General features: G+C 38.6%; 1 protein-coding gene across 2 annotated transcripts in view; it reads right to left on the bottom strand.

Annotated features, from left to right (window-relative positions):
* The window catches only part of LOC124161294, a 34,256-nt gene extending 17,718 nt beyond the window's left edge, over nt 1-16,538 (bottom strand). The window contains exons 1-8 of one of the 2 annotated variants that reach the window (XM_046537598.1): nt 16,296-16,538; nt 15,871-16,034; nt 9,650-9,828; nt 4,643-4,898; nt 4,018-4,146; nt 3,362-3,591; nt 2,406-2,763; nt 526-999 (exon numbers count right to left, since the gene is read on the bottom strand). In XM_046537598.1, coding sequence (XP_046393554.1) covers nt 526-999; nt 2,406-2,763; nt 3,362-3,591; nt 4,018-4,146; nt 4,643-4,898; nt 9,650-9,828; nt 15,871-16,034; nt 16,296-16,353 — 1,848 coding nt within the window. In that variant the 5' untranslated portion in view covers nt 16,354-16,538. Of the gene's footprint in view, nt 1-525; nt 1,000-2,405; nt 2,764-3,361; nt 3,592-4,017; nt 4,147-4,642; nt 4,899-9,649; nt 9,829-15,870; nt 16,035-16,295 lie in introns of those variants that run through there. The other variant, XM_046537599.1, reaches the window with a different exon arrangement.
* Nucleotides 16,539-16,645: the final 107 nt, after the last annotated feature.

Here is a 16,645-nt window from a genome sequence, read left to right as displayed (position 1 = left end):
CTGTCACAGAGAAGTCACACTCAAGGGGTCAATCAAGGGGACAGCACACACGTGGCCCCCATATGGCCTGCAGAACCTTAATTTAAGGTGCCACCTATGGCACATTTTTATCAGTTTTCAAAAATAACCGGACAGCTGTGATGAGATCAGAGTGATTCATTTGTTCTCAATATTTGCAACAGAGTCCTTGCACTTGCAACGAATAGCATTGAAAAGTTATGGATTTCTAGTGTGGAAAAGTTATAATATCTCATCACAAATATAGACTTTGGTTTGAGATCCTATTTATAATTCATTTCCTTGTGGAATTCGGATTATTCTCCCACGAGAGACACAATTGATGATTATTGAAAACCCATTTACATGCATAGAGGATGACAATACGTCTGGCGGCTGACTGGTGAAACCACTATTAAAATATTTGTGCAGTCAATAATGAAAAAAAATGAACACAGGCCTAGCTTGAAGAAGAGGAGTTGTCCCTAGAGATGAATGATGCACTTTGACAACTGTCACTCATCTTACCTCAGGCTGCATGTCATATGCAGGTGTGCTATGACTCTTGTCCAGCCGTGCCCTCTCCCCTTGGGGTTTCCCCGACGGAGTTGCTGGCACCACACCCACTAAGTCCTCACCCTCGCCCAATGCTGCCCTCTCACTGTCTGACCCCAACCCACCACGCACTGAACTTGATGAATCACTCCCTATCCCTTCCAGAAGGGGCCTCTGGGCCCAACGGGGATGGACGCCACCAGCCCCTCCCCCAAGGAGTGCACGCCTTCGTGCCAGAGCCTCCCCATCACCAGAGCCCATACACGTGGTCGGCCTCGGCGGTGTCGCAAAACTTGCCGATTTCCCCCTCAGCTGGTAATTGTCTTCAGACTCCAGGGCGACTGCGGAGACTGAGGCCGCCATGTCATCTTCTGGCCGAGTCTTCCTTGTTGGAGTGGGCATGGGAGCTCCTCTAGACATCCTCTCCTTCTTGATCTCCCGCCAAAACTGGAAGAGAGAAATAAAGACTCAGAAAAAAAATGCAACAGTGCTTGTTTGGTTTTCGTGCCCTAAGTTTACTTTTTGGCCTAGAGAGGGCAGTGAGGGACTTGCCCCTTATCCCGACACCTGTCGGAATATTTCGTTGTTATGTATTGCTTTCCTGGGACCATGAGGCGACGAACCCCGGTCTCACTCACGGACGAACCGTCGAAAAGGTAGCACCACTATCATCCAGACGTCTGACGGGGGAGCTGCTAGCCTGGAAGCCTGGGCTAAGTCACTCAGTGCTCTCCTGCAGGCCCATTATCATATTATCTGTTTTTTTGTTTCATACAGTCCACTTTTCTTTCCGTAATAAGTATGAAATGTCCAGCCTATCAATAGCTCACTCGAATTCCACCCAATTGCGGACAGAACGAGAGACAGTGCTACACTTTCCATCGGCAGGGTTCCCACTCTAGCTAAATTATAAAATTCACGGTTTTTTCCAGGTTTTCACGGTCTAAATGTCGTTAAATTCATGGTCTGTTGATAAGCAATTATAGGCTGAAATATTGATCACGTAACAATCACCCGCCGAAGGGTTTTGAGTGGGACAATGGAGAGAGGAGGGCGGCATGGAAGTGAAGAAATGTCTCATTTTTCGCCAGGGTTAATAAAAACACTTTGGTTACCGATCTTCCAATCACAAGCTTAAGGTCAATGTATCGACATGGAACACGGGCCAATTTATTATTAATTAATAACTACAAATGCACTCCAAGTTTACGTGTGCAGATAAATGCATGGAAAGTGTCTGCACGTGACCGATATTGAAACATGCATGATCGACATGATGATTTTTCTTTTAATACGTCATTCGTTGTTCAACATTCAAGTTTTAGAGATTTTTAAGGTTTTTTGACGGAATTCTCAACTTTTTCCAGGTTTTTTCACGGTAGACGAAATTCACGGCTTATTCATGGTTTTAAGGTTTTCACGGTTGAGTGGGAACCCTAATTGATTCCTGACAGGGGCAGAATAAGGTCATAGTTTTTAAGGGAGGGGTGGGGGAGTTTAGTTCATCACTATCCACAGTGCCTTGGTGGTATTCAATACCTCTTGTCATCTTGAAAATAATTTGAAAGCATCAATATGCACCATGTGGTGTAGTGAATAAAGTTTATAAGTGGAACCTACATAGTCTCTTTCGTTTATAAATTGGAAAGCAACTATGAATACAGCTAATTCTTACTTGTCACTCAATACTCACTATTTTCGATTATATTAAACAACCAGGTGTGTTAGCTAAGCTACATGAATACTTAGGATAGGTACTTAATGTCAGCCACCAATCAATGATCACCCATGGAGTTCAATGTTCTTGCTAATCATTAAGTCTATGGAGTATGACAAGCATGAGATACACCTACCTCCTCAATGTTGATGGGAGGTCTGGTGGACGTTGGACTGGCACCAGTAACTGTAGCTCTCCTCTGCACCGAGGCCCTTGGCTTGGGAAGGTACAGCCTCATGCTGATTGGCGAGGCAGCGGCACCCTCCTCCCCGTCTTCCTCTCCATCTTCTTCCTCCTCCTCATCACCCTCAGACACTATGATGCCAACGCTGGGGGCCGGACCCACAGCACCCAGCAGTGGAGAGCCACTGGTGCCTGCAACTGCAGCCGCAGCCAGGATACCCTCTGGCAGGAACGCATCATCCTCCACTTCCTCTTCTGGGCAGGAGGAGGCTGCCACCGCCTGGATCGGAGACGCCACCGGAGGTTTAGACCTGGAGGAGACAATGTTTCCCCAAAATTGGAAAAAGGCTTTCACATTGATTTGACAGTACTGCAATGAATCTTTTATTTGAACAATTCAAAGGACCATTTGTGGAGGTAAATATTTAATACTTAAAACTATGGTTTCAATTTCATTAAAAATATTACGTAACTAGAGGCTAACTAATAGTAATGACTTCTGTTGAGGCAGTGAAACTTAAAATTCTGTATAAACTTCATTAATAGGGGTGGCATCTACAAACTTTTTCCAATTTATTTTCCTTTTACCAATTTCAGTCAAGAAGCATTCAGCATCACCACCATAATTCTAGGAAAAGACAAATTGAGACAAAAAATTCAATTCTAAGACTACATACATCTTTCAGCCTTTATTTAATAGTTTATTAATTTAAGAATAATCCTAGGTAATATAAGACTTGTAAAAGCTGATGAGTGGGTATGTATAACCTTTTTAATCTTAAATAGGAGTGAGACCTTTCCATAAACTATTAATTGAATTATATTTCTTTCAATTAATGACAAAGATGTAAAATTAGCAGAATTGCAAGCCACAAAATATTCTGATGATTTGCTTCTAATACAACTTACCTTGGTAAAGGAATTTCGAAGTCTGGGATGGTCAGAAGTTCTGGCCTTGGTGATGGCAGATTTTCATGCCACCTAAAATAAGGAGCTCGCTTTTTGCTGGGTAACCTGTAGGGCTTTATATAAATTTGTCCATACACTGATGTGTGGCGAGGACGCTTTTTAAGGGTCAGAAACACTTCTGTAGGGGACTCCTCCAAGAGCCGGACCACTTTGGTCCTTTGCCATCCAACCTGCAAGAAGAGCATAGCGAGAGTTATAAAAAATACTACATGCATGCACCTAATATGTCAATAATATGTGTGCAGTCTGGATTTAAAAGGTAAACGAAATAAACACTCCCATCTTTTTCTTGGAATAGTAATTAATACATTTGGCATACCTGATTTGTTCGGCACATATTGACAGCATAAATTATTTGACAACCAGACATAATCAGCCATGATTTGAGCAAATAAAATGGATAATATCAATTTTAAGAATAATTTATCAGATCACTAAGATTCAGCAGGAACTGGGACTGCATCACACATTTCAATTTAAGGCCAGGAAAGAGGCAGAAAGGAAATACAGTATAAAGTACCAGTGATAGAAGGGTTTTACTAAGAAATGAAAAAGAGCAGAGGGGGTCTTTAGAGGGGTGATTATCTATCACTCACCACTGTCTGGTAATTCACTTGAACTATCTCATCCCCTTCTTCTATTTTTCCACACTGGTGAGCTGGGCTTTGGAACTTGATTTCACCAATCTGGTGCACTCCATGGAAAGAGGGCAGGATGAAGAATCCCTTGAGGGAATGAGAAAATAAAAACATGCAACTCAACTGACATCTACTCTTAAACTCAGCCAAACTCGTAAGTGTATAGCATAAATGGTACACACCCTTCATTGAGTGAATTCTGAATGATTTATGATATAATTTTGAGTACACAAGGCTTTGCAGCTTGAAATAATGGCCGGTTTCTGTGGAGAATAGGTCTAGGTTTGTGTTCCTCTCCAAGTCTCCTCCCCTAAGCACATTACCCTCCACAACTTTTAAAATGTATATGATAACCAACATAGGTTTCAGCTTGTTTGCTGTGAAATTTTGTAACTACAATGCTTCCTATGGTTTTACTCACAAATTTTATGTAGACCACAGAAAATTGTTTGTAATAGCAAAATTTCATTATTTCTGTGTCTATCATATTGCAGCTCCACTGTATTGAGTGGAATTCACAAAGTTTCATCACTTATCTGTAATACCATCTTTGTAGAATGGGTGGGCACTCCAAGGTACTCACTAAGTCATCCCCAGCTCTTTTCCTGACTGTCGCCAGCTCTAATGATGCTGGCTGAAGGATAAGAGGATCAGGAACTTCACGTATTAGGTCATCAGCCAGAGATGCTAACTTGGCAGCAGCCGACCTGATTTCTCCAGAGGGCCTCTCTGCAAACCGTCCACGCTGTGCACACGTTGCTACCTCTACTCCCAACTTGAGCAATTGCATCTTTCGCTCGCCATATGCCTCCCATTGATGAGGTGCTGAGAATGGAGGCCTAACGAGTAACAAGAAAGGTGGGATTAGACTCACTTTTGATACTAACAACAACATACAGAGAGGAGGAAAATTTTGTCCAGATATGTTAACCTTGGATAGCCGATTCCAGCACAAACCAAAATCACCAACGATGTTTAGGTCGAAAATGCACCATTTTTAAACAACAGAAACTTGCCTGCCTGAGATTACGATGTACCCAAGACATCTGGCAACAGTGCAAACCTGCAGCCAATAAGACCACACGGATCAAAATTTCTGTAGTTCACAAATGGTGCGTTTTTGACCTAAATATTATTTGTAATTTTGGTTCCTGCTGGCATCAGCTATCAAGAGTTAAAATTTCATGACACAATTTTTCTCCATCCTGTATATGTACAATGATAAATAAAGATAAAAAATAATTGGCTATCAAACACAATCCAGATAAAGACCAGTTTTCTGATTCAAGCCCATAAGCCATAAGGAATCAGATTAAATGTAAACTTTTGAAATAGCGAACGGTTATAAACAGCATGTAATTTAGATGCAATACATTGTGCAAGGAAGTTCTTTTCAACTACTCACCACCTTTGTCAGTACTTGTTCTTCACCTCCCAACCTTGTTTTGTGATATCATAACCATGGTATCACTGCCTTCTCTAGTACCTCATCTCCAATTCCTACATCCTACTTCTTCCCGTTCAGTTCAAGTTCCCAATCTATATGGAAGTTGTTTCAGGAGGAATCTGCAATACTTCAGTGGGTGGTGGGGAGACAATTTGAAGCATTTTTTGTCCATAAACATGGGGTCGCAACTCCTTTGTTAATGAGCTATGGCAATACAATTATTTTTTTGGATGTACTTTGCAGTTACTGTGAAAATGGTTTTTCTAGGGTATCCATGATTTTCGACATATTATTTAATACTCTGGATTTTTAAGGACATTGAATAATTAAGGTTGGGCGATGTGCGATGATAAATGTCTGTAACAATCAATCACAAAATGGGTGAGATTGTACAATCCTATTGCTGATACTCGCTCAAAGCTCTCGTTTAATTAAGCTTCAAGACTAATTGTTTTAGACAATTATAATTGTACATTTTCATTCAACCTTAATTATTTAATGTCCTTAAAAATTCAGAGTATTAAATAAATGTAATTTTTCGTGTATATCTTATTCGTATGCAATAATTGAACACTGTGATGGCAACCACTTGTTTACATTTTGTACAGAATTCCAGGAGCCTTACTCCTCTTTCATTATTACATATTTCTATATTTTCCAGATATTCTTCCACCCTGGTCTTCGCAGCTGACAGCATTCCAATCAACTAGAACAATAAGGTTTTCCTCTCCCCTTACCTGTTTGATTACTTCTACAAAATCTCTGTAGATGACTTAACTTCTTCATCCTTTTAGACTGTCATAGGCATATAAACCTGTACCACTATGCTATCTACTGGTTTAGTCTCTAACTTTCCCATAACTATCCTTTCATTTAACTACAGGAAGCTTTTCACCTATGTAATACAGCATTCTTTCTGAGCCTTATCCCAATCCCAGCATTATTGTTAAGAGATTCTGTACGTGTAACCCTACAGCATCCACTCCATAGGTCTCCCTCTTCAGGCCACTTCATTTCCCTGATTCCTAGCAAATCAAGGTTCAATCTCTGAATTACCACCTTAAGGTTTTACAGCCTACAGCAGGGCCAAAGTGATTTCACATCCCATATTACTACATATCTTCATAATTTTATCACAGTTGACCGATATGCACTCAGGTAATCCTTTCTTTCCCAGAGATACGAATAGGGGACTAGTTTAATGTTTCACTTGAAAGCATTCCATCATGTCTAATTACATATTTAAAATTGGAATAACTGTGACTCCTCAGGACAGTACTGTGGTGGTTTCTACTTTGCTTCCATTCACAGTGCTATAGCTGTTTAAGTAAATGTTACCATGCCTGCTGTAAATTGAGTGTCACTGTACTGACCACCGTGGTCTCCACCTTCACCTATATGACGAAGAGCTGCTGCCCTCCGTCCCGGATGATGGGAAGAAAATTGTTGGCAGCCTCCTGTCACCAAGTCACTCCATCTTCACAAGCTTAATGTATTATTTAGATGGCCTACCTTACCTAATTTGTTCCAAAGGGCGTTCCTAGTAAATATAGGCATTAAGTACATTTTTTGTTATCTAAGCTTTACAGGGATGGTTCTTTACAGTATAACAGCTGCAATGCAAGAAGATTCATCACCTACCTGAGATTGTCTTTGCAGTTCGCAGAAAATGTATCCCTAACAGTAATTATTACAGCTAACATAAAAGCTATTAAAATTTTTGTTAGAGCCTAATAAATCTAGAACATCAAGCTTATCAATTTTCACTCACCCTGTAGATACCTAGCTAATAAAAACCACAGATTCAGTGATCATATTCCTTAAGCCTATAAGTTTCCCTAACAGCAAACCATGCAAATGATTTTTAACTCTCACAAAAAATCTAAAGACATTTAGTTCAAACATGTTGAGCAATCTAACATCAAAGCTGAACATGCTCCATTATCCAAGAATTACTACAACATTGAAAGTCATCAGCTCAATTAATTCCAAATAGAACATTATAACAGACACTTTGGTTATTCTCTATTTTTTTCCAATTGACATTTGCACAAAGCAAAATACGTTTATTTATTGTATGTCAGTAATTAAACCAGCCAAAAACAAGAAAACAATACAAAATGCTCCAGAATTAAACAATCAGAGGATTGAGGAGCACATTAAAAAAATTGCCATCAGTGCGTTTGAATTCCTGCTGACATGGCCAAGTACATCTTAGCATCAAATTAGCAATAACAGAGATGATACAAAATGTCTACTCTGAGAAGAAAGAATATTCAATTTAACACCATAAAGAGAATCCTACTACGATGCCCATCAATCCATTGTATGTTCTTCAATCAATACGGTAGACTTTCGTTAATATAAACAACCTTATTATGAAGTTCTCGTTATTACGAAGCAAATTGTTGGTCCCGACTAAAAGGCCTATCCAATCCATAGTAAAAGAAACATTATTATGAAATTTTCATTACTACAAAATTATGGACCTCAGTCCCGGTCCAAGTGGTTACAAAACGAACTTAATTACAAAGTTCCATGAATAAACAATGGCATTTAGGTGGATGCACATTATGCTATGATATAATCATTGTGCTAAGTTTAAGTTCTCCTCGTGTACTGTGCCCAAGAGCATCAATTATGGTTCTTTTTTCAGTAGGAGATACATCAGTATACATGCGACATCATAAAATAGTCTTCATTCCTGTGGAATCAAGTTGACTCACTCCTTACCGCTCGTAAATTGGACGTTCAGTGAGTCCTCTTCCAATGCACATTCGATTTACAAACTTTCAGAGATACGAACATTGAAAATTTTCAAGCGTGCCCAAAATTTTGAATTTGGCTCCTTTTGAATGTGATGCAATGTGGTGTAGAGGAACTCGCACTTAGGGCATAGGTAATCTAAATGAAGTATCAGTTGAATGTGGAGTGAAGTCAGGAACTGCTCAGCATTTTGCCCATTCTTCCTTCCCATGGACAGCGATTTTTTCGGCTCCAGCTGTATCAGATGCCCAGCTATATCAGTTTGTCACAATCGTGAGTTAACACACAATTGTGATGCAGTGTTGCATTCTGCAGGATAAAAGCACTCCTCGACACCTTGCCTAATTATCAACTTAAAGAGCAAGGTCTCAGAATGAATCTTGTTCGTGCATCGAGGACTTACTGTATTTGGAAAGATATAAACCCTTGATTGCATCATGCCGCATTCTTCTTTTGAGAAAATGAAACAAATGTGCTTGTTTTTTATATTTGCACTTAATTTAATCGTGCATATTACACACTTGACTCGGAAGGTATTTTGCAGTGCGACTGTAAGTTCGGAAGATTGAAGAGACAAGAAATTTTGAGAAGCTACGTTTTTCCGGTGATTCCTAAAATAAACGTTCATACGGACTTCATTGTTATAAACCTGCAGTTTTACGGTCCTGTGAACTACGTAATAACGAGAGTCTACTGCAAAAAGTTATGCAGATTACATATATCTCATGTAAAATACATTTTATAATGGATTTAGGTATTTGCATACTATGAATGTTATAATTTCATTCTATAATCCTGACAAGGTTGGCACAGAGCCAGAGTTTCCAGGGGGCAAGGGAAGAGTTAAACAATCATGGAATAGAAACAACTCAGAGTTACCCATCGATTGCTGAAAGCAAAGAATTCCCTATGGGGTATATAGACCATTATCGTGAGTGTTACCACAAATACAAAATTTATAGATTGCATACAAGTTTTTAGGTATGTAAGGTTAATTATTACACATATGGCAATGAACACCAAGTTCATTGGGTTAAAAGCCAAATTTTTCAACATATTTTTTTGAAAAAATGAAGAAATTTTGGGGGAGCTGATACTCCAAACGATCCTTCCCTGGTTACATGCTTGTGGTAAAGGAAGAAATTTACAACTCCTACTTAATCCTAACATTGTATTTCAGCGAGAGTTTATAGCTTATATATATACCCTAATAAGCAATATAGCTTACATAACCAAGATATCTTAGTAAGAGGCCAAATATGAAAGCAATTAATGAAATAGCATGTTTAATTAACAGTTTATCAAATGCCAATTTTTGGAACCAGAAAAACCTTGTATCCATCACTTAATTTGTGGCAAAAGTAGCATGCAACTTACCTATCAAGCCAGCAAGCTAATGGTTTCACAGCTTTTATAACGCTAGCTACATCCGCCAATGTCTGAGTTGTCACCTGCTGTGTATCACTTTGGTCTCTAAGTTCATTATGTAGGCTGTGGGCTTGACACGATAATCGTAAAGCCAAAAGCTGTAAATTTTCTCGATCCAATTCATAGTGCTGGAATACAATGGCAAAACAATTCAAAGGAATGCTCTAGCACCGCTAACCATACGGAAGCATCTTATCTTACAGGTAAAAATCTTTTGCATTGTGCCACAAACAAGGATAAATACCTAGTTAAATATATTTAACTGCATAAAACACAAATAAAATGCAAGCAATGTCTTCAACCAGGTATTTACAATTACATAAAAGCTTGCAAAATTACTTTTTAAAAAATTTAGAAATGCAATTACAAAATGAACCTAATATACATGAATCTATGATGACTTGACACTATGATGGCCAAGCTCTCTTAGAATTGCACTGGTAAAATGTATAACATCAAAAAATAATTTTTTAATGAATAGCAAATTAAGTAAGAATGCCCATAGCTCATCTCCATGTAAATATGTATAAAAAGAGCAAAAACAAATACTGAAACAAACTAAGCAGCACTCCTAATCTCCTATTTAAACACCTAGAGTATGCCTTTAAAATGCTTAGAATTCCATACTAATTGTAGGACAGCCCACTTTTCACTGAAATCTCAGATATGAAAAAAATAAAAAAATCACTATATATTCATGCAAAAATAGCATCATTATTACAAATAATAATACAGAAACATCAATAGCATTGTATTCTAGGAAAACTAAATACCAACAACTAGAGAAAGGTGAGGCTGCCAATAAGATAACCTAGCTTTCAAAAGCAATGCAGCAGGTTTCATAGATGAATTTCTTTGAACTTACATATTTCATACAAAATAATATATTATACACCTACAAAAATACTCCAGCACATTTTGGATAATAGCGGAGACCTCACACAAGCATGATAACAAATATGGTCCCATGCATGTAAACAATTTACAACCTACTTATCCAAAGTACATTTTACAACTGAACCCAAAAATAGATGGTAAACTATCATCGCTATACTATAATACACACTTCCGACTACTAACTGAATGATTCATACAACTGTTTGGGGTGAACTATATGAGGTAGGACAACTATTCACAGAATTGACCCCCTCAATGACCGTTTGAAACCCTAGGAAAAATTGACAGAATACTACATTTTTATCTATTACCGTGTAGCCAACTGCCTCTACAACTCTACTTATTCAGGGTCAATTTTCGAATCTAGACGATATGATACATTGAAAACCCAATCTTCAGACCAATCGGAGTACCTTTAATTTCGGTCAAATCCTGCAATCTCACCATTTTGTAAATAGGGTGGTTTCCTAATATTTTTTTATTGCCTAAATCGAAAGATTATTACAGCTGGAGTACATATTTCACCCTTTTTAGATTTTTAAATGACGGTATCTATTTTTCTCGATTACGTGACAAGCGAAAAAGACGAAAATATGTATCTGGACGTTTCTTGACCCAGGAGATGAAATCAGCAAATTTTCGTGGGAAAATTTCCTACGCAGGTGAACGAATGCCAAATATATACCTTTCCTATCTCTCTTCCTTTTACGAAGGTCGTGGGTGTGCGATGTCTTTGTTTCGCGACCCGACACTTAGGGCGGGGCTTAGGCTTTACCCTTGAAATCCAGAAGCAGGTACCCGGACCCCTCATCTTATAATACCCCTCTTAGCGGTAAGGGTCTGTTGGTCATACAATTGTTTATCCAGTCATTTTGCGAAATAAATATTTGTTTCTTTCTCAAAAATATGAACTAAGAATTTAATTATTTGTCTCTTGAGCAGAATTTACAATTTTTAAACAAAATTCTACAATAAATATTAACTTATACCTTGATTTCAGTATATACATCAACATGGAAATTGTTACTGCATTAAATGCGTGAATATTGACGGTAGAGCTTTGTTAAAAATTTGACAATTCTCAAAATAAAACGAGGAATTCAATTCGAAGTCTGCAATCAAAGTTCTAGCTACAATTATCCATATAGCTATTTCATGAAAACAAAGCATGACTGACCGCGAACCAATGCCGCTGGTAGGGTTATAAACCCTTAAAGGAGGGAGCCCAACAACCTTCGGAGTCCGAGATAATGCGGAGTTCCCGCTAGGAAGGGACAAAAAAGGCTGGTGCTGAGTGTGCGTGATTATCAGCAAGACCCTTCTTAACAAATGTCCTGCAAAAATACTCTGTACGGAGGGGAGCGAAAAGTCTCTTGGGGCTCAGTACAGCAGTCATGCTAAGGCTAAGGCTCCACCGTCTCGAAAGGGTTGTTGAATGAATCGTGTGAGACAAGAAACACAAGATCGAATAGAGAAGTAGAAGTGGTGACCTGCTCAGCAGGAATTCATAACATCTTCAACCTTGCATAAGGGTAAAGGCCATTTTTTTAATGAACTACCATTATGAGGAAGTGCTGAGAGTAGTGGGAGAAAAGAGAAGTCATCTAAAAACCTTAAGCAGAAAACAGGACAACTTAGTTGCCCACATTAAGAGACATGATGGGGCTTGATGATAACAATAGTAGGACAGGTGAAGGTTAAGAAGGGCAAAGATGGCCCCAACTAAATTACATAGGATAGGCTATAAAAGATGTAAAAGAGAAGAAATAGGTTGCTATGAAAAGGCTAGCGGATAGGAGAGAGGAATGGAGAGCTGCGTCAAACCAATCTTAGAATTGTTGACTAATGATGATGATGACCTGGAGAAGTGAGTGAGAGACAGAGAAACTGAAACATTAGGTCTCCTGATATTTCAAACTCCATCACAACTGACAATAAAAATGTGGTGAATGAGGACATTGCACCAGGTAAGTATACTGGAGGCACAGAGCCGCTAGAATACGGCATGGGTACATGCTCACTGCTGGGTATTGGCATTGCTAATTTCTGATACACCTGTAGCCACCTGAGCATCAGACTGAAATCAGTGTCAGATGAAGCAACCTAGTTAAAGCCAATAAAGTGGCTCATAAGTGGTGGGCCGAGTTGCGTTCTGTTGACCAATTCATGTGGCATCAACCAGTCTGGCAAAAATGTGACACACTGATGGGACGCATTCTATATGCGGAACAAGTTTTAGCCTAGGATGCTTGACATACATTTGTTCACACCTAACTTCTAATGGCATTACATAGGTTACCGCCAATAGAATACACACACCATGGTTTATGACTCTATCTTTGCTGAACATGAAAAGCAGCTCTTGTGGAAAATACGGTTCACTCCAGCTCAATTCCACAAATCTTTAACACTTCAGCTAGAAATTTAGAGATGGAGTATCCGAGAAAAGTTAACTAACAATTTTATAAACATCAAAAGTACACTATAATCCATATCAAATTAACTATAAGAGGAAATTATATTTACTCAATCTTTGTTGGTATTAGTAGTTTTAAGAAAGGTTTAACTTTAAAATGAGCCATAAACCATGGCTGTAAGATGGTTTGGTGAAGAGATAGGACGAATTACATATTATCATCTTAGGTACCTGAGGTGTATACTAGGCCGGCCCTTATTTTTCAGAATTGAGAAAAGTTATGTTTTCCAAGACTCAAAATGATCCAAATGAGGTTTATGTTCATGTGTTGAAATTTGGTTACTTTAAAATAACGGCAACCAGTGCCCCAAGGGCCCTAAGGACTGAGGACCTTCAATTGAGTATTTTGAGGTGGAAAAAGTTCTATTTCCATTTAAAACGTAAAAGTAAAGCCCTCTTAGACACATTTTCTGTTTGTTTTGACCTATCTCTAAGCGTTTATGAGATATCGTCCGTTGTAATGCAATCCACCCGCCAGGGCGCTACCCCGCACCATGGCACCGCTGAAGTACGGCCCACACCACTTACAAGTGACTTCCCCTCCACCCCCTCCCCTCCCTAGACAAAGACTTTGCCCCTGATGGCAAGATTTACATGCTAGTGGTACGGAATTGAAAAGGTTGTTCCTCTTGTGTCATGAATAATGTTTTTAAAGCCTACAATGTCAATTTTAACCCTTCAATGCCGTCCTATGTACTGTGGGCCAATTCCTTAAACCTTAGTTTGTTGCCACCATACGACCGCGCAGCATTACTGCATGATTTTTTCCAAACTGCTCTTTATGTACAAAAGGTTATAAGTATTTGATACAATTGTGTTTGTGAATTATAAAGGAATGAAGGAAATGAGCAGGGCTGCCAGTAGATAGAAATATTCAAAGAAAAAGAAACGAGGCAGTGAGTTCACATTTGTAGATCAATAACGGATAATAAGGCGATTGAAAAATTAGAAAAATTACACAACAAATAGATGAATGTGCGACGACATAAAGAGAGAGCGGGAACCACCGTGGAGATGAAGAGAAGAGAATATTTCTTAACAAAACTTGATGATTTGTTTGACATTGCAAGGGGGCGGTGCCATTGAATTTTTGACGCACGCATTTAATCTCTCGGATAAATGTGCGTGGGATGTAGAAGTAAAATTCTTATGCAATCAAAGAGGAGCACGAAATGCAGTTGTTGGTGGAATAGATTTCAATATGCTCAAGAAGAAAGAAAAAGTTGTGGTTCTCCGTTCTTTGTGCTGCATCGGCTCCCTGCAACAGTGACTTTCAGATCCTAAATTAACGAAAGTGTTAACCTGGACATAGCGAAAGGAGTAAAAAAGAGGTTTTCAAACCACTTGTGGTACCTGAATGAGGAGTTGGTAGGCCTGTTGTTCTGTGACGGATCCATTTCTAGGTGTGAAAAGGTAAACGTGATACGCCATATGAGGACGTGTGAGGGAAAATATGATACACCAAAGAAGGCATTCTATAAATATAAAGACCTGACCATGGTATCTATATCAAATTTTGTCACTACTAATTCGAGAAAGCTATTTAATGCATTGGAAATATGAACTGCATTCTTTGATTTGCCCACGCAAGAATGGTATGAACATCCTGATTACAAGAATGATGTGCAAATTATTCGGGGTCTTCAAGTGGTAGATGATTCTGCAGAGAGAGGGGTGAAACTAGGTAATTCAAGATTTTAATTCAGTCACCTAGAAGGAGGAGGGCTTTCAAAATTAATTGCTAACAATAAGTGTGAATTTTCATCGTAGTAAAACCCCTAGCGTACGCAATTACACTTTAAATGCCAAATATGTGGTGTCAGTGAAAGATTAGAAATACGAAAATGTATTTCGTTTTGGTTAATATGTACTAAAATTCATGGACAAGTGAAAATACGAGTAAATTGATCACTTTGATTGGAAGTATTTTCATGGCAATTAAATTCTTTCTAACCTAAGCACATTTCTTCAAAGACTACATCTTGCCATCAGGAGCAAAGTCTTTGTCGAGGGAGGGGAGGGGAAGTCTCTAGTAAGTGGTGCGGGCCGTACCTCGGTGGTGCCACGGTGCGGGGTAGCGCCCTGGCGGGTAGATTGCATTACAATGGACGATATCTCATAAATGCTTAGAGATAGGTCAAAACAAACAGAAAATCGGTCAAAACAAACAGAAAATCGGTCTAAAAGGGCTTTACTTTTACGTTTTACATGGAAATAGCACTTTTTCTGCCCCAAAAATCTCAATTTTAATAATTATTTCATAGCAGGACATGGCTAATTACCGCATTTCAAAATCAGTAACATTAATGAAGGCGACTGCAGAAGTTCTGATGGAACGCCTCGTAATGCCGAAGAAGTAAGCAAGATATATAGCTTCCAATAATTATTACCTCTTAAGAATTTTATGAAAAAAATTAATGATAGGAAAATAAATACATAGGTTCCTAGGCGATGAACTTGGAACTCGGAACTAAAAGATGGCCCAGGAAATTGGAACGTAAAAGGCTATAAAGAGCGAGTGAAATGACTATCGGGGCAAGTTTCACGAATTCACGATGTGGAACTTATTAACAGAATTTTTTTTAAATTCACCGCTTCCACAAGGATATTGGCCACGCATACCATCGAACCAAAACGTTTCGGTTGACATAGGAAATTAAACTTTCAAAAAGAGAAAAATTCATCTTTTCCTGCAGCACAAAATACATGGGGAAGAAATGATCATTCCACTTCATACTCAACTCATCTACAATTTTAAGTAGATAAAGGAAAGATATATTAATGCACAAATACTCACAAAATTCTGTAAGTACTCCACAGCCTCTAAAATGAGCTCTTGGTGGCCTAATTTAAAAACTCCCAAATTTTCCAAATCATCTGGCTGCAAATTTAGTAGTTGCTGTCCGCTTACCTCATTGCTAAGAAAAGCATGAATATACGGCAAAATGACGTTGTCCAAACCTAAAAAAACAAACATTGTAGAAACACTAGATAAATATAAAACACAGCCACGCACTCAACAGAACAATTCTATATATAATAAGAGACTACAAGAATAAAAACAAGATTAAATGACATGTCAGGGAGGATTCACAAGTTACCTACTCGCTCATACCTCGATGAAAATTAAATTTAAATGCGTCTATTTAAGCTTAATATCACCTAGAGTAACTAAGGTCGAGTAGTAGAATAGAAATTGGGCACATTTTTTGAAATACAGACCTTTAAGCCATTCTGTTACTTGCTCTGGTTTCCATTCAGCGACATTCACGTACGCCATTCCTTCAGTCCTGTTTAGTCCCTTCTGCAGAATTCGCTCTCAGATTTTCATGTTTTTCCGTGTGGCAGAAGTCTGGTGAACGCCCACCGGAAGTCCGATAAAAACACAGGAATTCATGAATCATCTCTCAAACTTTAATTATCCCCCTTGATATAACATCAAGTCTTTAAGGAAGCTTTCAGGGTTGTATGATCAAATTGATGAATGTTTAGCCTGGCATATATAAGCGATGTATTTAACTAATTCTATAAAAATAAACATCTGACGGTAGCGACTAGCGACGGTGGTATTT

This window comes from Ischnura elegans, chromosome 6 (genome assembly GCF_921293095.1).
Source record: "Ischnura elegans chromosome 6, ioIscEleg1.1, whole genome shotgun sequence".
NCBI classification, from domain to species: domain Eukaryota; kingdom Metazoa; phylum Arthropoda; class Insecta; order Odonata; family Coenagrionidae; genus Ischnura; species Ischnura elegans.
This window is presented reverse-complemented; position numbering and strand designations above follow the sequence as displayed.